Source organism: Pinus tabuliformis, chromosome 1_1 (assembly GCF_031772625.1).
Source record: "Pinus tabuliformis cultivar Carrire ecotype Pingquan chromosome 1_1, CPIR1, whole genome shotgun sequence".
NCBI classification, from domain to species: domain Eukaryota; kingdom Viridiplantae; phylum Streptophyta; class Pinopsida; order Pinales; family Pinaceae; genus Pinus; species Pinus tabuliformis.
The window spans coordinates 514884063-514908195 of record NC_142297.1 but is presented as its reverse complement, the minus strand read 5'-3'; the positions used below and the strand labels follow the sequence as shown (position 1 = coordinate 514908195).

The 24133-nt window shown below is 38.4% G+C and overlaps 1 protein-coding gene across 1 annotated transcript in view; it reads left to right on the top strand.

Moving 5' to 3' along the window:
* The first annotated feature begins 396 nt into the window (after nucleotides 1-396).
* Nucleotides 397-24133, top strand: part of LOC149214047 (disease resistance protein Roq1-like) — a 69134-nt gene continuing 45397 nt past the window's right edge. The window contains exons 1-4 of the mRNA XM_089389271.1: nucleotides 397-945; nucleotides 1047-2142; nucleotides 2256-2498; nucleotides 2809-3191. Coding sequence (XP_089245397.1) covers nucleotides 449-945; nucleotides 1047-2142; nucleotides 2256-2498; nucleotides 2809-3191 — 2219 coding nt within the window. The 5' untranslated portion in view covers nucleotides 397-448. The remainder of the gene's footprint in view (nucleotides 946-1046; nucleotides 2143-2255; nucleotides 2499-2808; nucleotides 3192-24133) is intronic.

Sequence of the window (24133 nt, the reverse complement as noted above, 5' to 3'; positions counted from 1 at the left end):
TGCAAATGTTTTTCTTTTTATTGTCTTTAGGCCTTGATCTGAATATTATGAAGGCAGTGTAGATTTACCATTCCTGATAGAGGAATGGTGGAATTGAGGGGATCTGTCCATTTCCTCACTGCTGCAATGTTTTTTTTTTTTTATTATTGATTTTAGGTCTTGATCTGAATATCATGATGCTCCTTTCAAATTTTTTGTGTCGTTCATTGATATGCTACTGTTTATTATAGGTAAAGACACTTCTGAGATATAAATACTTTTCTCTAATATGCAAGTATTGGCTTTTTCGTTAGATCGACGAGACGAGCACGTCGGCACGTGTTAGGTCGAAGAGAGAGGATTCAGGGAAGTGCCTTATATTTCTCGACCTGGTTATTTATATCTTCGTTACCTTAATTAAGGGCTCTTCCAACAAACATTCGCTCCCTCCTCCCCTGCCTCCACTTCCATGGCTGTATCTCCCAGCACCAGTTCCAATAACAATTACCAAGTGTTCATAAATCATCGGGGGCCCGATGTGAAGAATACCTTAGCCAGCCATCTCTACTATCGGCTTTCTTCTGACCGCGGATTCAGAGTCTTTCTGGACCGGGAAGAAATGCAGGTGGGAGACCGCTTAGATTCTCAAATTTTAGGAGCTATTGCAACATCCTCTGTTCATATAGCTATATTCTCTCCAAGATACGCGGAATCAGTATGGTGCCTGAATGAGCTCCTGGAGATGCATAAGCGGGAATCAAAAGCCACTATAATTCCTGTTTTTTATAATGTAAAGCCTTCTGATCTCCGGATGTGGAAGCGAGAGGGCAACAATGTAGACTATGATGAAGCCCTCCGACGGCATGTAAGCAAAGGGAGATTCAGCGAACAAACAATTGCAGATTGGAAAAAAGTGCTATCTGACGTTTCATATTTGAGCGGTTTGGAGCTGGAGACGTATAACGGGTGAGAACTTTTAGTATCATTGACCCTCTAATTAGCTTCATTGTATTGATAAACGAACTTTTTGGTACTCATGTCTGCTTTGTTTTATTGTGTATAACCAGTGATGAAGGCAAGCTCGCCAATCGTGTGGTTCAACTGGTGGAAGAAAATATTGAAAAGCCTCAACTGGATGTGGCTGAATATCCAACTGATTTGGATAAAAAGCTACAAGATTTTGAGAAAACAGTATTGCAGGAGCAGCAACAAAGCCGGGAGACAAAGGTTGTCGGGATCGTGGGTTATGGTGGTGTAGGGAAGACAACCTTGGCAACAGAGTTCTTTAACCGCTACAGATCAGCTTACAGTCAATCGTTTTTTCTGGATGATGTGAGAAGCGAAACTTCTTTGCCTGACTTGCAGAAAACCCTCTACCAAGGCTTAACTTCAAAGGACTTGAATATATGTAGCGTCTCTCAAGGTAAATCGGAGCTTCGTCATCGTCTGTTGGGTTCTAAAGCTCTCGTAGTTTTGGACGATGTCGATGATGCCGGGCAGTTAAAAGCATTATTTTCACCTCTGAAAGAGGCCCTTAGTTCTGATAGCTTAATCTTACTTACATCTCGCAATAGGGATCTTCTTTCATCTAAAGGAGTCTCGTCCATTTACAAGCTGTCAGGCCTCGACAGAGAACATTCGCAAAGCCTTTTCTGCATGCATGCCTTTCACAAGCAGCAGCCTGGTGCCGGATTTGAAAAAGCGGTTACAAAGTTTTTGGATGCCTGTGATGGATTGCCGTTATCCCTCCAAGTGCTTGGCTCCCAACTTTATCTAAAAGAATCATGGTACTGGGAAGAACAATATCTGAAAATATTGAAGTTAGTACTGCCTTCAGATATACATAGCAGTCTCAGAATTAGCTATGATCGTCTTGATGATCAGGAAAAGGAAATATTTTTAGATATTGCATGTTTTTTAGTAGATGAAGATAAAGATCTGGCCCTAAGAATATGGGACGGATCTGGATGGGAAGGAAGGGCGAGTCTTCAGAACCTTGAGTACAAGTGTATTCTCGAGATCGACTGTAAAAACCGCATAAGTATGCACAATCACTTCAGAGATTTGGGCAGAGATTTCGCTGAAAAGGAACTTCCGAAATGGCATCGTCGGCTTTGGCGCCCCACTGACAACCTTTTTCATAATGCGTTTATCCAACCAATTGTGCGTGTTTTAATCTAATTTCCAAGTTATGCTCAGAGTGTAAATTTTGAGTTCTGAAAAGCTTTGCAAGTATGTGTATATTGTTTTCTGACAGTTTTCAGATAACAATTCAGGTGCGCGGGATTATCATGGTTCAAGGAATATCTGATCAATCATTCCACGACTCTCTGTATCGCCCTCCCGTTGATATGAGCAAGTTGCACCTGCTGAGGGCTGAAGGTAATTGCTTGGGAAGCATATCCCAATCTCTTGCATCTTCGGATCAGCTTGTATGGCTATGCTGGAAAAAATGCCCGTACACCTCCCTGCCTTCTTGGATTCCAATCAGGAATTTGAGAGCCTTACAAGTGAATTTGGTGCGTATTTTTTTTTTTTTCAAACTTTAGTTTTTTTGGTCTTACTGAAAGTATTTAGAATCCAAGGTACTACAAGTTAACCGCTGAAAAACAATTTATTATTTATTATTATTTCCATTCGATATTCTTCTTGAAATAGAGTCCATTCCAATAAATGTGTCTTTACAATTTTCATATATAGATATTTAACATGTCTGTATTATAAAAATGTTTTTACAAATTTTAATATCTAGATGTTTAATAGATCTGTATTAATACAAGCCCAGGCTCACAATAATTTTAAAATACTTATATTAAGACGTCATTGCAGTGTGCGGATTCGCAAATGTCGCCGGATTCCGTCGGGGATTTAAGGTTGGAAATGGCGCCACTTTGCCTAGGTAACCTTCCTCAACTCAAACACTTAGACCTGCAAGGGACGGAAGTAAAGAAAGTATCAATTCCTAGAGGTGTTTATCCAAAACTACAACATCTCAATCTCAGCTTTTGTCCACAACTAGTGGAGGTTGGAGAGTTGCCAACAACACTAACGTCTCTGGAGTTACAAGGAAGTGGGCTTCCTGGCCTAGCAAACCTTCGACTACTAGACATCAGCGGATGTAACAAAATAGAGGAGCTTCCAGGTCTTGAGAAGTTGACTTTGTTGGAAAAGTTGGAAACATCTGAATGTAAAAAGTTGGAGAGCTTTCTAAAGTGCGTGCATGCCAGAACGGATAAGAAGAGAAAAAGAGAATCATGTAACTTATTTCAAAGTTGAGTTGGATTGAAATTAGGGTTTTTTTCAGAAATGAATGGTATAAAACATTTACCAAATATTCGCTGTGCAAAGAGAATTTAAAAAAAAAAGGGGTCGTTTTAGTTTTAGTTTATTTTAGCTTTTTTTTTTTTAAATATTAGTAAGAATGCTATTGTTGGTATTTTTAATGTGTTATAAACTAAGTAGGTAGTTCATTTGTCCAACGTCCATAACTATTTTTTGGGTTAATGCTGCACTTATGTTAATGTTGATCCTAATCTTTTCTCTTTTATTCAAAAGGCGTCTTTTACTCAACACGATATAATGTATATAAATCTATTTTTATTTATTTATTTAATAAAATATAATAATTATAGATATAAGTTTATTTAACGCCTTTGAATTTTAAAATGGTAATACTATCTCGATAGACATTCTTTTTGGAGCGATACAAATAGAAAAGTGAGGCTAGTGAGGCTAGTGCCCAAACCTCTCCACTTTTCCGATTGTTTCTGACATAATGGCAGAAAAGTTTCCTATACTGATTAAATCGAGTTTTTAATATTATTAATTTCTGTATTTAATATTTTGTGCTCTATAATTAATTAAATAAAGTTTTTCAATTATATAATGAATTAATTAAAGTTTTTCAATTACATAATGAATTAATTAAAGTTTTTCAATTACATAATAAATTAGCAAAGTCTTTTTGTAAAAATTACATAAAAGAAATTTTTGATCATCCTTAACCAACAAATATGATTTACCATCAAAACCAGATAAAGAGCAGAACATGGCAAAAATTTAAATAGAAATCAACGCTGATAGGGTTCTTTGTGCTCAACAGAGTATTTATTTTATTGTTATTCCTGTGACAATTGTTAAGAGTTTGCGTTAGGGGTGTCACACAAATAACCCTCTCTCTAGCTCATTTTCCTAAAGAAAGAAAATCTTCAGCCAAAGACGGCCGTGAGGGTTCATCCAAGGCAGAGGAAGCACACCAATCATTTTCCAAGGGCAGCACCCAAAATGGAAAAGACAATAATTTCCAAGTTCATTGTCACTTTGTTAAAGCATCTTACTCTCGTTCAAGTTACCACCCAGACTGTGTCAGAAATGGAGTTGCTTGTAATTTTTGTAGTTACTTTTGCACAAGCTAACATTTCCTACCATCTCCAGGTGAGCTCAAAAAATACTTTTCCAGGTTTGGTAAGGTTGTTGAGCATGAAATCATGCAAGATCATCGCACAAGTCGATCTCGGGGTTTTCGTTTTATAACCTTTGATAGTGAACAAGTCGTTGAAGAGATCTTAGCGGGAAAGCAGGTAAGTTCGGGTTCGCTGTTTTTCCACCTTTTAGTTTTCTATTATGCACGCTCTAGAGCAAGTTGTGTGGTTTTGTAGTACTCACAAATATTTAAACACTAAAGTCCCATGTAGACAATTTGGATCCTTTGTAGCAGTAGGAAACGTGGTTTTGTTAGCTTAATGATTTAAATAATAATATAGGTTAATATTGCATTTTGTTGTAATTAGAGATTAAGAAGGCTGAATCAAGAGGGCTTAGCGTGAGCCTAAACTTGCGTATGAAATGGATGGAAGGTCTCCATTTATTCCTAGTCCCCGTGGCTATGGGATGTTTATGATGGATTAGGTGCTGGTGACTAGAGTAGTTTTTATACAGCAGGGGATGTGGCTCTAGGGCACAATATTGTGGTGGGTATGGAGGTGTTTATTATGGTAGTGCTTATAGAAGCTATGGTGGTCCTGGTCTAGGGGGTTATTGGGGAGAATGTGTTGCTAGTTATAGAAGTCACTTTGGGTCTTACGGTGACAACTTTGGGGCTATGTAAGTGGTATGGCTACGAAGATAGTGAGGGTTTCAGTAGTTGTAGTGATAGTAGTTATGGAGGGGGATTGGCGGTGGTCATGGCGGAAGTTCTACTTATGGGAGTGGACAGGGAGGTATATATCTGATATAATCCATGTGCAATATAGGATAGGATTCATCCTTTGGTGAGTGAGTGTGTCCTAAGCAGTTTCTTAATGCACACAAGTGTAAGACAATAGTATACATTTGAGTATTGATGGTGTTAAAGTAATCAATGATCCAATGTATTCTCCGAAACATCAAGTTCCATGGTGAATGTGTCCTAAGTAGTTTCCTAGTGCAGACAAGTTCCATCCTTTGTCTAAAGCCAATACTAGACAGTTGAGTCTTAATGGTGTTACAATAATTAGTGGTCCACTGTATTATCTAAAACATCATGTTTTGTGGGGATTTTGTTTCATTGAGGATATTCATAAGGGTATTGCTTTTAATATGATGACAATTTCCATATCTTTTAGAAAGATTACATGCATCACTAGATAGACCTAGTTGATACTATATTATTAAAGATTTATACTATTTCCTGGACTGGATGATGACATGGATGAAGCTTTTGCTTCATTTGCATCCCTTGCTCTTTTGAAACATAGAAATTGAAGGCTAAAATTATATAGTATTTTATTAATGATTATTTCATTTCTAGCTTCATTTTTTGTAAATTTACTTAGGAAAACAATATTCCACCCTTCGGTGAACTGTCACTTTTTGTAAACTAGGAAAAGGAGGTTTAGAAACATTTTCTTAGACATCATGTTCTTCACTACATGGAAATTATGTGTTTATAACACTACATTCATTGGGTGATTTGTTTATGGACTTTTGTGATTGGTTGAAGCTGGAGGTTTTTTGAAGAGTCTTTGAACTAAAAATACTACATAGTCCGATAGGCTTTATTATCTGTTGTTATATCCTTTTGAGAAACAACCATTGTATATGATCTCTCCTTAATCACTTTCACCTTCAATATATGTGTACTGTTGTGGTGCTCTTTATTTAGAGCTTCTCTAAATTCTAGCAAAAAAGATTCAGAGAGGCAATTTTCTTATCAATTTGTAATCGAAATGACATCCAATTATATTCTCTACCATAGAGTAGAGAGGTCCACAAAAGACACAACTAAATATCTAGAAATCTCAGCAATGTATGAGAGTTTTTATGATTGTTATGGGGAAAAATCATGGAAGTAATGAATTTCATTTAATTTCAATCTGATAGAGGTATAATTTTCCATAGGGTAAACTCAAGAAATAGAACAATGGTAATATGTTAGAAGAATTATAAGGGGTATATCTTGTCATTGTATTAAAACACATCTAGAATAAATATGTTATCCACTTCGTTGCAAGGAGATATATTATTGTGAAACAAATATTAGCTTGATGAATGATTTGCATTAGCATATCTAATGTTGGATATTTTTAAGAATTGGATTGAATTGAATATAAAAATCAATATAGTATTTTAAACGTTGCATCACCACTTATGTTTTATGCTCAAACAAAAAGGAGAAATATCATTCATTTAAACATAAATTTGAAACTTCTGATGTCAGAAGATCATGAGCATTTTTAGAATTGCCAAATACTTGATTTTATTAATCTCTTTTAGAAATTCCCAATAATTTTAACTATGGATAGCATAAGGAGAAATATTGTAAATTTTCTACTATGTAGCGAAGGAAATAAATGAAAGATGGAAAGAGTTGAGCCAAATCTCTTTAACATAATTCAGTATTCTATTGCATGTTAGTGCAAAAATGTTAATTAATATTTTGGAGCCTCACCTTGGAACCATTATATAAGGGAATTCGAAGTTGGCCCGATTTAGAATCCTTTAAATGTTTCTTATATTAGGGTCATTGTATATAGAGAATCACAAAAACATTTACCCCCTCATAATGCAAGGCATTATAATTCCAAGCCTCAAGATATTAGTTTTATCTTTTGTGATCGATGGAGGAGTGGCACAAAAAATTACATCATAATAACACTAGTTGATATGAATTAGTCCATTTGCAAGCCCTCATTCATATGTCAAGGGTGACTTCATAATATTTTTTCAAAACCCCATTTTAGGAGTGATAAAAAAGTTAGTGTTATATGTGACTTGGCATCCTATTATGGCATAGACCTAGAATCTACCATTACAACTTTGTAAAGGCTGAGTTCAAATTCACCCAACTAGTAGTTCTCCCTATGAACTACTAAGGTTTTTGTAGTTTATTTTGGAACATTATTGGTTACCAAAGAAGCAATTGGAACAAATTCCATTTTTCATTCGGTCATCATTGAACCTCATCCACTTTGTAACTTCAAGAATTGAAATTCAATACTTTCTTGACTTGATGATGTTATTGATATCGTTACTCCAGTAGGTAGGGATAAGATGGTTTCAATAATCAAGGAATCAACCAAAAATTACATGCTTAACTGTGTCAACAAAGTCTACCATGTATGTCGTTGGAAATTTAGTTGTGGCAAAGCACATCATTGTGGATGTAATGACAAATTATTCCACTACTCGCAATGCGATGGAAACACCTCTTATAGACGAAGAGTTGGTGAAGAGTGGGGACTTGATGAGATCATGAACTAAGTAAAGCATAATTATAGAAAATCTATGTGAGAGCATGTATTTTGTATGTAGTGCAAAGGCTTAGGCACACTATATCAGTCAACACTAACTTTTTTCCATGTGGACCACTAAGCCTTCTTTAGTTGATGGGTAGATTATTCTTGCATGTATATATATGAAGATGACTCTTATTGTTAGAGTTCAAATTTTGGGCAGTGGTGAGCTTGGGGATATCCGACGGGGTAGAAAATCATTCTTCAGGATTTGTCTCAAGGGAAACCTCAACTAAAGTTTTAGATGAGTTTCTTGAAGCCATTTTCAAATTTTCATTGATGTCAAAGTGGTATAAGGGAATAACATATTGCATATTAGGAGATACATCAAACCCAAATAATTACAAGATTATCATTATAAAGGACCACTATCCTCTTGCTACACAAGAATATGAAAAGTTGGATGGAAAAGTTCATATTTGTAATGAACAACAGGTTTTCCTCGCAACTAACTTACAGGTCAAATTAGGTCTTGTCAATGGATCCCTTGGAAAAGTTGTTTCCATTTTTTATGCGCTTGGATCAAAACTCCCTGAATTTCCAACATTTGTTGTTATTGACTTCTTCCAATATAAATGGCCACCATGGGATGCCTTAAAACGAACTTATATGCCACTCCAACCAATAACACATAGTTCTCATAGGAAAATACCCCTTCAAATGGCATGGGGCTTGACAATACATAAATCACAGGGAATTCCATTACCAAAGGCGACAAATGACATTGAAAACATATACCAACAAGGCTTGACATTCACGACCATCTCTAGAGTTTGAACTGTGTCCTTGTCATCTCTTCATCATTTCCCTTCAGCTGCTACTCCCAAATGCAAGGAAATACTTTCATCATACGTAGGAATCATGAGGAGTTTTTCGTGACTTGAAAGTCTATATAGCCAATTACTGTGTGATCATTTGCATGTAGTTCCTTCATATCCCCTTGCAGTAAGTATGGTTTTCACTTGGTTTCCCCCTCGCCCTTCTTATCATGGTTTTCTTTTTTGCTTCCATCCACAATCTTCGATACTTTTGTTAGGATCCAACTCTAACCCCTTTATTTATGTAATAAGCCCAAGGGGTTGAGTCAGTGTCATAGTTAGTTAAAGAGTCAATAAATCCCGCATTAATAATTGTAATTGGTTGACCCGCGTTATAGAAAAGAGACCACAATTAATTCTAAATGGGCCATAGTTAATAAATAAAGTGGTTAACCCGTTTTATGCAAGGGACCACTAATAGTTATGGTTTTGGATGTCATTAAGCTATAAATAGTCTTAGTTAGTAAGGGAAATATCATCGAGTCTTATTGCAATTGAGATCTTCTCTATTGGAGGTTGCCCCTTGAAGAGGCAAGTGAACATTGAATCTAATTATGAATAATAAAATACATCATAGTTTTTCTCATTTCATGTGATAATTCTATGTTTTCGGCTATATTTCCTCATAATTATGGTATTATGGATTTCTCGGAGTTCAAGAGTATAACAAGTGGTATCAGAGAACTTTCAATGGCCAACTGTACCTCCAATTTTCACAAAATGCTTTTAGGTTAGAGATGTGTTCCGTCGTCTTTAAACCACAAGATTTTTCATTGAGCACATAAACCCGCACATTTGAGGAGGCATGCACATAGGAACTACAAGAGGTGGTCACACTTGTTGGACTCCCTAGTAACCCCTATGGGTACCCCTTCGAGTAGTAGCGCATTACACATAACTATGCACGGACTACACTTCCACGTACCCTTGGGTATATCAGAAGCCCCCCTAAGACAACCTGAAACCTAACCTTAGATAAGTCTTCGACCATCTTGCTGCGATAGTACACTAAGAACAACACTCGAGGAGATTACTGGCATGTACAATAAGGTAGTCGGGTAGTACAACTAAGGGTACGGTTACTCCTCCTTAGTTAGTGCCCTGAAGGATTGGATCAAGTACTATTGTTGGACCTCAGCATATATTGTGATTTATAGCACTTAAGACTCCCTTGTGACGATAATTCCCTCTGTTATTTGAATATTTCCCTCTACCTTGTGATGAGCCTCATAAATGGGTGATTATATGGGCTCATTTTATCTCATAACCTAGTCAAATCAACCATTCTCTTAAGTTATTGTATGATTTTCTGATTATATTTACACTTATAGAGTGAGTTGAGTTAGTTATGATGCCATGTGGTCAAACATGTGCTTAATGTAGATTATTGATGATTTTTGAAGTCAAAGTCAAGGATCTAGTGGACAAATGGTAGCAATAACTCGAAGTGGACAAAGGAGAGGACTTATAGTAGGGAATACCCCTCATTTATTACTCCTCACTTTGAATTCCCCTCATTCAGCTTAGAGTACAAGCAGCCAAGTCATGCGCTAGAAGGCAGTCGAGCAAGTGGAGGACGACTAATGATTATCTCGAGTTTTGGGAGCTAAGGCTCCCTAATTTTATGGACGTTGTTGGTAGCTTCATTTGTATAAGTAGAAAGGCCTAGGGCCTCAATAAGGGTGGATTTTGTTGGCATTATGAGACAAGTGTTGTCCTTGATGGCAAATCACACAGATGATAAATTATAGTGTAGCAAAGTTATTTTCAAGTTCACGCACTTTCATGCAAAGAAAAGTTTCTTTCATGTAGAGAAAATTTCACGCACTTTCATGCAGAGAAAAGTTTCTTTCATGTAGAGAAAAGTTCACACACTTTCATGCAGAGAAAAATTTTCTTTCATGTAGAGAAAAGTTCACGCACTTTCATGCAGAGAAAAGTTCCTTTCATGAAGAGCAAAGTTCACGCACTTTCATGCAGAGAAAAGTTCACAGATTTTCATGGTTGGTTCATGGTATTAGTCCGACAGTTTTTGATCCTATGGTTTTGGTCCGTGGTATTGCATCCAAAAGTGTTGATCCCAAGTATTGGGTCCATGGTATTGAATTGTTATGGTTTTGGACCGTGGTATTGTGGAAGGCCTAAGACTATAAAAGAGGAAGGAGATCATTTGACAAAGTATTATCTGAATTAATTGAATATCTAATATGTGCTAGATCTGAAATATTGGTGATTGAGGTTATGGTGCAGATCTGGATCTTAATGAAGGAGGAACCTTAGCGCAAAGAGAAGGATAAGTTCTATTGATGGGTCATAATCTTAAGGCTTGAATGATAGTATTTTTGTATGATTTTGATCTGTTATATATGGCGCATACTTGATCTATAAATCTGATAATCTAGGTTAATTAGTGTCTGAATATTTGAAAGAGTGAATTATCCTTTATAGATATATACGCAGGTTCAGTGACGCAAAGGCACGTATACACGCTGGTTCAGTGAATGAAAAAAACGTATACGCAGGTTGTTCCAAACGCAGAAGCGTATGCACGCATGTTTCAGGTTGTTGAAGTAGCGTATATCTTTTTAGTTGTGATCTAGCTGCTTCTGTTTATTGTTGCAGTGTTCCGGGTTCAGAATTTGGTGTGTGGTTACTGTTACTGTGTTTTGGGTACAGCTGCCAGAGAAGTATCTACTTGATTCAGTTCTAATTGGTGAAAAGGAGATTGTTTGATGCAGAAATTCTTGATGATTGACTGATGTTCATAGATCCAGTCTGAAAATTTATGAAACGTGGTCCCTGGAAGAAAGAAAAGGTTGTAGCCTTCTGTAGGCCAGCACCTACGTACTAGTATCTTGGCTAGTGCAAGAGCTAAGGGGGTTGTAGCTCCCTTCTAAGAGAAGCTAGAAAACGAGAGAGAGTTATAGCTCTCTGCAGGTTGCAGCCTGCGTATTGGTAAAGGACTGCACCAGTACTTTGTAAAAGGAAGTTTCTAATTAAAGGAAGATAGAGACGAATTGCAGTAGGTGGTTTTCACCCACATTGGGTTTCCACCTTATATCTTGTGTTCTTGTGTGTGATTGACTTTTGCTCTGTTTTGTTGTCTCTGGTTACTAGTTATTTGATTTTGATACACAGATTAATAATTAACTTCTGAAAGATAAAGTAAATTATAAGTTTGAATTGTATACGTGGGTTTCCTTTTACATAGTTGCGTATATACGCAGTTTTAATTAACTGAAGTAGCGTATATTATCTGGATTTGAAAAAGGGAATATTTGACTTGATAATATTGATTCACCCCCCCTCTCAGTATTATTTCCAACAATTGGTATCAGAGCAGGTCCTTCTGAAGAAGCTTGATCGCTTGAAGGAAGATCCATCATCATGAGCAACTACGATAGAGAAGCATCTATCAGGCCACCAAGTTTTGATGAGACAAACTTCGTATATTGGAAGGTAAGAGTTACTTCCTATCTTCAATCTCTTGGTATAAAAGTCTAGGATATCATAGACACAGGATACATTTTTCCATCAGCAACTCCTACAGATCCGGCTGAGAAGAAGAAATATGAAACAAATGCAAAGGCTGTCAATACCCTATTAGGATTTCTATCTCAATCAGAATTCGTCAAGGTTATGTAGTATAAATCCGCAAAATAAATATGGGACAAGATTGTTCTGAGCTACGAAGGAGATGAATAGGTAAAACGAGCAAAACTTCAAACCCTCAGAATTCAGTATGAAAATCTCCGAATGCACAATGATGAAAGTGTGGCTAACTATTTCCTTCGTGTAGATGAGATTGTTAATTGTATGAAAAATTTGGGTGAAGAAATAAAAGAGGCTGTTGTGGTTGAAAAGGTTCTAAGATCTTTGTCCCCTAGGTTTGAATCTAAAGTTTCTGCAATAGAAGAAAAAGAGAATCTATGAAACCTTACCATGTCTCAACTGCACGGAATTTTGACTGCTTATGAAATGAGGAAATGAGGACCATTAGACAGGAGAGAAGCTGCTTTTAAGGCTTCAGGCAAAGGAGATTACTATGAGTCAGGACACGTGTCAAAAGAAGAGGAGGAATCAAATTTTGTCAAGAACCTTCAACAGGGTGTTGGAAGATTCAGAGGTAAGTTACCTTTCAAATGCTTTGCTTGTGGAAGAGTCGGTCACTATGCTGCCAAATGTCCTCATAAGGATAAGATTGACAAGGGGAAGGAACATGTTAGATGGAACAAGAAACAGAATGTAACTAAGAAAAGTTACTAAACTCATGAAGACAATGATGGTCTTTCAAATAGTGATGAAAATGAACGAGGTAATAATTATAAACTTTTAATGGCTTTTTAAGATGATGATTACATGGATGCTATAGATGAAGAAGGTTTTTATGAAGAGATTTCTAGACTCAAAATATGTTTAGAAGAGAAGAATGTGATCATTGATACTCTGCAATTCCAACTTGCTGAAAAAGAAAAATTTCTTGAGAGGTTAGAATGTGAAATTGTTGGTCTTAGAAAAGAGATTCAGAAAACAAAGGCTCTTAATCTTAAATTTGTTAGAGGATCTGAAACTCTGGATGAGATTATCAATGTGCAGCGTTCTCCTCTAATCAAGACAGATCTGGGGTATAATGGAGAAGAATCTCAAGCATCCACCTCAAAACGTTATCTTGACGCAGCAAGGAGGAATGAGCAAAAGCCCAATGGAGATCACTAGGTAAAATAGGGATGATTTACATCAAGAATAAACAAAGACTACTGGGTAAATTAGGGGCAATCCACCTTAAGGATGAACAAAAGCTACAACCAGCCACAGGTAAAATCTTCCCAATTTGCCTCAAGAATGGATGACAATAGAAACTACAATCGTTTGGCTGGTAGATTTAATAATCGCAGGAGTTTCTTCAATGGACAATGTTTCTCTTGCCATAACTTTGGCCACAAAGCAGCTCAATGTTGCCTATAAGACAATCATGACTAGAGAAGCTCAAAAACAAAGAAGTATGACTGGAATCACGAAAAGGACCTATAACAACTTTTCCACTCTTGAAAATGAAATTGAATGTTCTATTTGTAATAACTTCGGTCATGAAGATTCTGAATGCAGGAGCAGGTTTTGGCAGACAACTCAGAAGGAACAAGCCTCAAGTGCTAGAACATGGAGAATGAAGGAACCACAACCAGAAAGATGTGGGATAGCTTTATATGCAGAAGGACAGGAAAATCAATGGTACATCAACAGTGGATGTTCGAAGCATATGACAGGTGATAAAGAAAAATTTCAATCATATAGTGCTTTAGAAAAAGGAAAGAAAGTTTCTTTTGGAAATGATACTTCTGCAGTCATAAAAGGAAAAGGCACTGTTTAGTTGAAAGAAAAAGTCAAAGCTGGAAATGTTTTGTATGTTGATGGCTTGAAGCATAATCTACTGAGTGTCAGTCAGATGTGCGATAAAGGAACTGAGGTAATATTTCGATCAAATGGATGTAGTGTTCGTGATCTTGATACAAGAAAAACAATGATCAAAGGCATAAGAACTCCAAATAATTTATACATATTTGAAGAAGGACAACACAATGTTATTTGAGCAAGAACGATGAACACGGGTTATGGCACTAGAGGTTGGGGCATCTAATATTTTCACAAATAAGAAAAGCATGCAAATACTAGGTAGTTCGTGGTCTTCCAGACATCAGAATTCCAGACAATACAATATGCAAATCATGTCAGTTTGTTAAGCAAACCAGAACTAACTTCCCTGAGAAGGAAGGATCAGCTAGCAGGCCCCTTGAACTAGTCCATACAGATGTATGTGGTCCATCTAGGAAAAGGTCACCTCGAGGAGAAGAATACTTTATATTATTCATTGATGACTTCTCCAGGATGGTTTGGATAGGACTTATGAAGCACAAAGATGAAGCCTTCGAAAAATTCAAATCTTTCAAATCCTTGGTTGAAAACGAATCAGATCACAAAATTAAGTGCCTCAGGTCTGATAGAGGTGGGGAGTTTACCTCAAATGAATTTTTCGATTTTTGTGAAGAACATGGAATAAGAAGGGAATTCTCTACAGCTAGGACTCCTCAGCAAAATGGAGAAGTAGAAAGGATGAACAGAACGGTTCAACAAATGGCTCATGCTATGCGTGATGAGTCTGGGACTCCCGCAACCTTCTGGGGTGAAGCTGCATTTGTTGCGGTTGCTATTCTCAACAAAACAAATGTCCGGTGAACAACACTCAAACTCCTCATGAGCTCTGGTATGGTGAGACTCCTTCGGTAAAACATTTCAAAATTTTTGGAAGCAAATGCTATATTAAGAATAATGATGAACATCTTGGCAAGTTTGAACCTAGAGCAGATGAAGGCATTCTCCTTGGTTATTCTCCTCACAGCAAAGCATATAAGTGCTACAATAAAAGACTTGGAAGAATTGTTGACAACATTGATGTAGTGATTGATGAAGAAGGAAATATTCCTATGCAAGTAAATTATGAAAATATCGAAGAGGATGAAGACCATCCTTCAAATTAGACTGATGATGAAGAAGAACCTCAAGAGGCATCAGAGGAACATATAAGGATAGAAGAGAAGACTCCATCTAGGTACGTTCAGAAGAATCATCTAGAATCTCAAATTTTAGGGTAGAAAGAGGCAGGTATACAAACAAGAAGAACAATTGTAGAAGCCTCAAGCTATTTGGCATTGCTCTCCTCCACTGAACCACAAAATGTAAAAAAGGCATGCAAAGATGAATGCTGGGTCAAGGCAATGGATGAAGAACTTGAACAGATCGAAAAGAATAACACTTGGGAGTTGGTTCCTAGACCAAAAGATAAAAATGTCATAGGGACAAAATGGATCTTTAAAAACAAGTTGAATGAAAATGGGGAAGTGATTAGAAACAAGGCCAGATTAGTTTGTAAAGGGTATGCTCAACAAGAAGGAATAGACTTTGAAGAAACTTTTGCTCCCGTTGCTAGAATTGAGGCCATCCGAATGTTCCTTGCTCTCTCAAGCTTTCAAAAGTTTAAAGTATTTCAAATGGACGTGAAATCAACCTTTCTGAATGGATACTTAGAAAAAGAAGTGTACATTGAGCAACCAGATGGTTTCATTCTTGGCAATGATCCAAATCTTGTATGCAGACTAAAAAAGGCTCTCTATGGTCTTAAACAGGCACCAAGGGCTTGGTACTACCGTTTGGACAAATATCTTCATCAACAAGGTTTTTCAAAAGGATCAGCAGATAGCAATCTTTATATAAAAATTGAAAATGAAAAATTGCTAATACTTGTTGTGTATGTAGATGATATTATCTTTGGTAGCAATGAAGAAGCTATGAGTCAAAGCTTTGCCTTGGTGATGCAGAAAGAATTCAAAATGTCCTTTCTTGGAGAACTGACATATTTTCTTGGATTACAAATCCAACAAAATGAAGGAGGTATATATTTGTCTCAAACCAAGTATCTCAAGCAGATTCTGAAGAAATATGGCATGGAAGATGCAAAACCAGTAAGTACCCCTATGGTTACAGGTTGCAGCCTCAGTGCAAATGATGAATCAGCAGCAGTGCATCAACCAACCTATAGATCCATGATTGGAAGTCTACTTTATTTGATAGGTACCCAACCAGATATCATGCATGTAGTGGGAATATTTGGAAGATTTCAGGCTAATCCTAAGGAAACCCATCTTCAGGCAGTAAAGAGAATTTTCAAGTATCTTCAAGGAACTCAAAACTATGGCTTGTGGTATCTAAGAGATACAAATCTCACTCTTCATGCTTATACAGATGCAGATTGGGCTGGAAGCGTGGATGACAGAAAAATCACAAGTGGTGGTGCATTCTTTATGGGTTCTAGATTAGTATCTTGGTTCAGCAAGAAACAAAGTTCGATTGCTCTATCTACAGCTGAAGCAGAATATGTGGCTGCTATATCTTGTTGTGCTCAACTCCTTTGGATGATGCAAACCTTGCAGGACTTTCAAATCACTTGTACACCACCTATCTCCATCTTATGTGATAATACAAGTGCACTCAGCATTTCAAAAAACCCAGTTATGCATTCAAAGACCAAGTACATACCTATCAAATATCATTTCCTCCGGGAACAAGTGCTTGAACAAAAGGTCAAGTTGGAATATGTTCCCTCTAAGGAACAAGTTGCTGATATACTCACCAAACCACTACCCAGGGAGACATTTGAATACCCCAGACATAAGCTGGGAGTAATTGATGCATCATCTTGCTGTTAAAATTTGTCTGTTTCAGAGAAAAATGGGTGTATGCGAGTTGCCTGAGGAGGATCCGCGTACATACGCCAGTTTGTGCAGAGACAGTCATGTATATGGAGGCTTGATGGATATCAGTAGGGACAGGCTCTAGTTGAAGATAGTCTGATATGGGTCTAACAGAGACAATCTGGCACAGGTTCAAGGGAAGCAGATAAACTTCTAATGATGCATTGTTGGCATTATCTTAGAAGCTTTTGGTTCTAGTTCACAGCTGTTGTTGGTTTCAGGTGGAACAAATGCAGAGGGAGAACAGAAAGAAATCATGGTTTTTGATCTGAATGGTGATTGACACATGCTGCTACTATCAGTTACTCGTGAGTTTCATAAGTCTTGCTCTAGATATTTCGTCTCTATGTCATGTATCTCTTTTATGGTGTCAAGGTCATGTAATGGCCTATTTTGGTTTTCCCATTATGCCTGGGATAAATATGTAATGTATTTGGTTGTCATATGTAAATTTCTGATGTATCCCCACTTGGTTGGGTGATGGATGTATGTATTGAGTCTTTTGGTGATAGGAAGATATTTTATGCCATTGTTCTTCTTGAAGAACATATTTTTGCAGATCTTGCCTACAGTCAGGGGGAGCATGGTCAGCACAACAGGGCAGATTTTTCAGCATGTACTCAGGGGGAGCACAACCCTTTGCCCTTGATGACAAAGGGGGAGAATAACTTTGAGGATCTTGGGGTTGCCATCAAGTCCAAAGGGGGAGATTGTTGGCATTATGAGACAAGTGTTGTCCTTGATGGCAAATCACGCGGATGATAAATTATAGTGCAACAAAGTTATTTTCAAGTTCACGCACTTTCATGCAAAGAAAAGTTTCTTTCATGTAGAGGAAAGTTCACACACTTTCATGCAGAGAAAATTTCCTTTCATGTAGAGAAAAGTTCACACACTTTCATGCAGAGAAAAAGTTTCTTTCATGTAGAGAAAATTTCACGCACTTTTATGCAGAGAAAAGTTTCTTTCATGTAGAGAAAATTTCACGCATTTTCATGCAGAGAAAAGTTCCTTTCATGAAGAGAAAAGTTCACGCACTTTCATGCAGAGAAAAGTTTCTTTCATGCAGAGAAAAGTTCATGCACTTTCATGGTTGGTTCATGGTATTAGTCCGACAGTTTTTGATCCTATGGTTTTGGTCCGTGGTATTTTATCCAAAAGTGTTGATCCCAAGTATTGGGTCCATGGTATTGAATTGTTATGGTTTTGGACCGTGGTATTGTGGAAGGCCTAAGACTATAAAAGAGGAAGGAGATCATTTGGCAAAGTATCATCTGAATTAATTGAATATCTAATATGTGCTAGATCTGAAATATTGGTGATTGAGGTTATGATGCAGATCTGGATCTGAATGAAGGAGGAACCTTAGCGCAAAGAGAAGGATAAGTTCTATTGATGCATCATAATCTTAAGGCTTGAATGATAGTATCGGTTAGAAGGAAACCCATTGGAAGAAAATGTTTGTTTAATGATCCAGGTGGATATTGGTGGCCACCTACCAAGTCCACTTGGACCTCCACCATTGTTTCTTTCAACTTTTTAGTTTCCCTAATTTTAGCACAGTTTACTATTTTTAGCAATTTTTCGGGTCCTGAACTTTCGGAGCCGTTTTGAGGCCCTAAACGACATTTTTTGGGAAACCTGGGAGCAACATGGGTCCATGGATTGATGTTTTTGTTCTCATAGTTGTAGTTCTCAGATAGATCTTTCTAACGAGATATTGTGCACGTCAAACGGAGATCATATGCCAAAGTTACGACCCCAGGAAGTTGATGTACCAATTTACCCAAACAGGGCCCACAATTTGGCGTTTCATCTTCTAGGGTTAGGTTTTTGGATGTTGATGGTTTTCCATTGTTTCTCATCAATAAATAGACCTCTGAGCCACATTGTAACACAGTTCTGAGGCATTTAGCCGCCACATCTCTTCTCAGAGATAAGCTACCATCGCCCTAGCTGGTTTATTTCCATTGTTGTTTGTAAGCATATTTCAGTATTTTACATTAATGAAATGAAGTATTATTTCCACTGCATCTCTGTGTTTATGTTTATCTATGTAATTTTTTGCGTTCCTGTTTAAATCTGGATCAGTGGTATCAGAGCGGTCTGCTTTTTCTCTGTTTTTCTTTGCATGTCCCCAACGAGGTCAGGATATAAGGAGTTAGGGCTTGAACTGGTCGAACCTTTGTAAGATCAACCTCGCAAATCCCAATGGCCTCCCATGGCGGATGAAAAGAAAGATGAAGGGGCAGGAGATCCTATCAAAATATTGCTCGAAGAAGCCCTCGAGTGATAAGGAACGCGATGATGGACAACTTTGCCCAGATCCTTCAGCGGCTACCTAGGGGTGACGAATCAGCTTCCAACAACTACTCTGGAAATGCCACACCATTTAAGGTACAAGTTAATTTTTAAATCCCCATATTCGAGGGTTAGATAGACGCAGATGCCATCGATAAATGGTTAAATCTGCTAGAGGGTTATTTTTCTGTTCATGATTTTTCCAGTCGGGAAAAGATTATTTTCGCTCTTCTCAAAGAAGCCCCCCAAATCAAGGACTGGTGGGAAACCTACTGCACGTAGAAGGATGAAAGTACAGGCTCACTATTTTTAGTCACACCCACTTGAGATTCATTTCGAGATGCCATCAAGGAGCAGTACTACCCTATCGGAAGCTATGAGGATCAATACATAAAGTGGACCATGCTGCGGCAGGGGAGGGACCAAGACATGTCGGAATTTACCAATATTTTCCATACCCTTCGCAAAAAGTTGGGTATCAAGTATTTAGAGTAGCATTTGGTACTCAAATACCGTGGTTGTCTGCACAAGTACATCCAGGAAGAAATAGAATTCCTAAACATCCTCTCGCTCGGCACGGCATACCAATATGCCGTCAAGGTCAAGCAAAAGCATAAACAAAGGAAGCGAAACTTTGGATCCGTGAATCCGAAGCAAGGGAAAGGTGCCCACAAACCAGAAAACAAAGGACAAAGCTAAGGCGGGGTGACCCAAGACAACCCGCCAAAGCTGCAAGCAAAGAACAACATTGTGAGGCCGAAAAAGGACACGGGAAAGTGGTGTGAGTTCCATAAGATCTCCACTCACAACAAAAGTGAGTGTCGGGCCAGGAAGTCACTAGTGGCCAAGCTAAAGGTTTCAGAATCAGATGCATGTTCCAATTCTGAGTTAGAACCCGCCAAGGAGAATGACAAAGGGAAGCAGATTATTGATGTAGAGCCTAACACCACCGTTGCCACCATGAAGATACAAAAGAAAGAACTGGAAGATCCAAAGGAGGACGAATGTCTCTTCCACTCCCAAATGTGGGTAAAGGGCTCCCCGCTACAGTTCATTGTCGACAGCGAGAGCGAAAAGAACCCCATTTCAGCAGAGGTCGTGAAGCGGCTGGGCTTACCGACCATAGCACATCCACAGTCGTACACCATTGGGTGGCTTCACCAAGGACGGGATCTTCACATGAGCCAGCATTGTCGCCCTCCATACAACATCAAGCCCTTCACGGATGAGGTATTGTGTGACATTTCTCCCCTTGAAGTTTGTGATGTAATATTAGGACAACCATACTTGTGGAAGTGACATGCTGTGTATGAATCAAGGCCCGGTGCTGTTATTGTTACTTTGGGAAATAAGTTGTACAGGATACCAAGGATAGCACCACCTATCGCCATCTCTTTGGTTACTACAAAACAATGCAGTAAGCTCATTTCCAAAACCGGGAAATTTGTTTTCCTGATGATACGCCCTCAAGAAAAGAAGAAGATGGTGGCCACAACCTCCAGACAGGGCCCCTCCGCATGACAACTATAGATGGACAAGGTCGTGGAGGAGTACGAGGACATCTTCACCTCCCCCACAGGGGTTCCTCTGCACTGTCAGGTCAACCACTCCATCAATCTGACCCTAGGTGTGCCGTTGCCCAATGGACCAATCTATCGACGCTCCATTCTAGAGAACTATGAAATCAAGAGGTAGATTTAGGAACTACTGCAGAAAGGTCACGTCCATCCAAGTTCATCACCCTGTGGGAGCCCGATCGTGTTGTTACAGAAGAAGGATGGGACTTGGAGACTCTGTATTGACTATTGGGTGCTGAAAAACATCACTATCCATAATAGGTACCCGATCGAATGGATTGATGATCTCCTGGACCAACTGAAGGGGGGAAAATATTTCAGCAAGATCGATTTGAAGTCAAGATATCACTAGGTACCAATCGAACCCTCCGATGTGTGGAAGACTACCTTCAAAGCCAAGGAGGGCCTTTTTGAATGGTTGGTTATGCTTTTCGGATTGATGAATGCTCCTGCAACCTTCATGAGGCTAATGGATGACATCTTACAGCCACTCACCAAATCATTTGTAGTGGTATACTTGGATGACATCCTGATCTTCAGCTAGAGTTGGGAAGAGCACCTCCACCACATCCAACAGGTTCTCCAAACACTGCGACAACACAAGTTATGTGCCAATTTGGAGAAATGCACTTTTGGCATAACCCAGGTTAAGTATCTGGGATACATTATTGATGAAAAGGGGGTGCATGTGGATCCAGCCAAGATCCAAGTCATTCAGGATTGGCCCTCTCCAACCACTCTGACAAAGCTCCACAACTTTCTAGGTCTTTCCAACTTCTACTGCAGGTTCGTGTTGGGATTTTCTCATATCACTTAGCCCTTGAGACAAGTCACCAAGGGAGGAGCGAAAGCAAAATTCTTTTGGTCTGAATCTCAACAGAAGGCATTCACAGAGTTGAAAGATCACCTCTGCACGGCACCAGTGCTCGCATTACCAGACTTGCAACAACCATTTGAGGTCGAGACAGATGCCTCTAACTATGTTATTGGGGTAGTCCTTACTCAACACTGGCATCCAGTGGCATATCACAGTGAGACACTTTCAGACATAGTCTGGAAGTATCCCACTTATGACAAAGAGATGTATTCCATTGTGCATGCCTGCTGAAAATTGAAGCATTACATTTTGGGGAAGGAAACTATTAATGAGCCTCATAAATGGGTAATTATATGGGCTCATTTTACCTCCTAACCTAGTCAAATCAACCATTCTCTTAGCTTATTGTATGATTTTCTGATAATATTTATGCTTATAGGGTGAGGTGAGTTAGTTATTATACCATGTGGTCTAACATGTATTTGATGCAGATTATTGATGGATTTCGAGGTCAAAGTCAAGGATCTAGTGGTCAAATTGTAGAAATAACTCGAAGTAGATAGAGGAGAGGACTTATAGGAGGGAATCCCCCTCATTTATTTCTCCTCACTTCGAATTCCCCTTCATTCAGCTCGGAGTACAAGCAGCCAAATCATGCACTAGAAGGTAGTCGAGCAAGTGGAAGATGATTGATAGTTATCTCAAGTTTTGGGAGCCAAGCCTCCATGATTTTAAAGAAGCTATTTGTAGCTTCAAATGTATAAATAGAGAGGCCTAGGGCCTCACTAGGGTCGACTTCTTTTGCTTGTGTAAACTCTGCTCAAATTTCGAGCATACTATTTTATGACAGTTTTATGTAATCTTGCTATCTTTTGATAATGAAGATGGAATCCTTTTTGAGTTACCTCAGAGGGCTGAAGCTCTTGGGTTAGGGCCCAATCCAACCAGCCAAACTTCTCTTTACTTGTATTTGTATGCTTTACTTCAGTTTGTAGATTAGTTTGCTTTTAGATGTATTTCTCTTATGGTTAAGAATAGGTTGCTTTTGATGATTTAGTAGCTTGCTTCCATTTGTGCTTTCTGTAGCAGGTTAAGAAATGATCAGAGAAGATTCAAAAAAATAGCCATAGTTCCTTGGCCTCTCTTCCTCCCTCTGGGACCATGATTTGAGGCAAAGACTCTCTCGCTGCCCCAAAAACACGGATTTTCCTCATTCCTAGGACTTCTAGTGTTTGCAGCTCTCTATTAGGTTGATAGTCCAGTTTTTCTTTGCTTTAGATCTTCTTTATCATGTTCACTTCCTTATTTGCAATAGTCCTTTTGTATGCTTTCCTTTTTTACAGCATTTCCTTCTATATATCATAGTTTAGGCCATTTTAATGCAAAACTCTGTTTTTCCTAAGATGCACTCATTTCATTGGTTGCTTGATTTTCTTGGTTCATTGTCAGTTTCTATGCAGCAGATATCTTCCAGCAATAAGTCAACTTACTAGCAATCACACCCTCCATTTGATCGATGCCCTATAGGTCTCCAAAACCTCACCTCAATTCTGCCTTAGTTTCCTTCATTTTTCATAGAACTTCTTCCTCTCTCCTTGAGAAAACCCAATCATCTTTCTCTCTCTTCTGGTTATTCATGGTAGACGTTAGGCACCCTAATACCTCATTCCAACCTTCATCCACCTTTTCCACCCACTCTCACACCCTAAAAATAGCGAAAATTGCTCTCGGCGTCCTCCTCTAGGCCTCCTGTAGTTTCCCTGTTTTCCTCCTATAGTTTTCCTGTGTCCTCCTGTAGTTTTTCCTATAGGCTTTCTTTTGAAGGCCGAGAGTGGGAAAATCCTCCAGAAGGCCACTTAAGACCTCCTAGGACCCATCCACACCATCCTACATCCTCCCAAGCTCCAAAACCGCCCTCTAACGCCACCTGTTCACTGCCACACTCACACACAATAAATTAGATGCATGTTAAATTCACATAAAAATCCAAAAATATGATTTTTGCTTATTTACTTCCAGAAATAGCATGGTTAGATGTTGTTTACTTCCTTGAGTAGGTAATGGCATTTCTTTCATGGTTTTCACAGTGCTTTTGGCAAAAGTAGAATTAGCTTGTTAATTAGGGTTTACTAGGTTTTGCTTTACATTCCAGTCTTTCTCTTTTCTGCAATTAGAATAGCATATGTAGAGTAATCTTTCTTTCCTTTAATCACACATAGAGCTTCTTCTGAAATCTATAGAAGTTGGCTTGAGCTCCTAGTGATCTCGTGCCGGCTGACCAAGTGACAACCTATAGTGAGAACTAGTACTTGTGCATATAGCACCAACGCTTCCAAGTCTGTTACGAACTACCGGGTTGATAAAAGTAAAGTTGGCAGCCCAGGATTTGCAGCTCTTGCTGCAATATTGATGCTCACCAATTTTTGGCACCATTGCCAGGGAAGCGTTAGAGTATTCTGTGATTACTGCTTTCTTCTATTTCCTATTGCAACGTTCTGCTAATAGTTTATTTCGGCAAAAGTAGACTAGTCATTTATTTTCTTTCAATTCTGCATTTCCTTTCTTT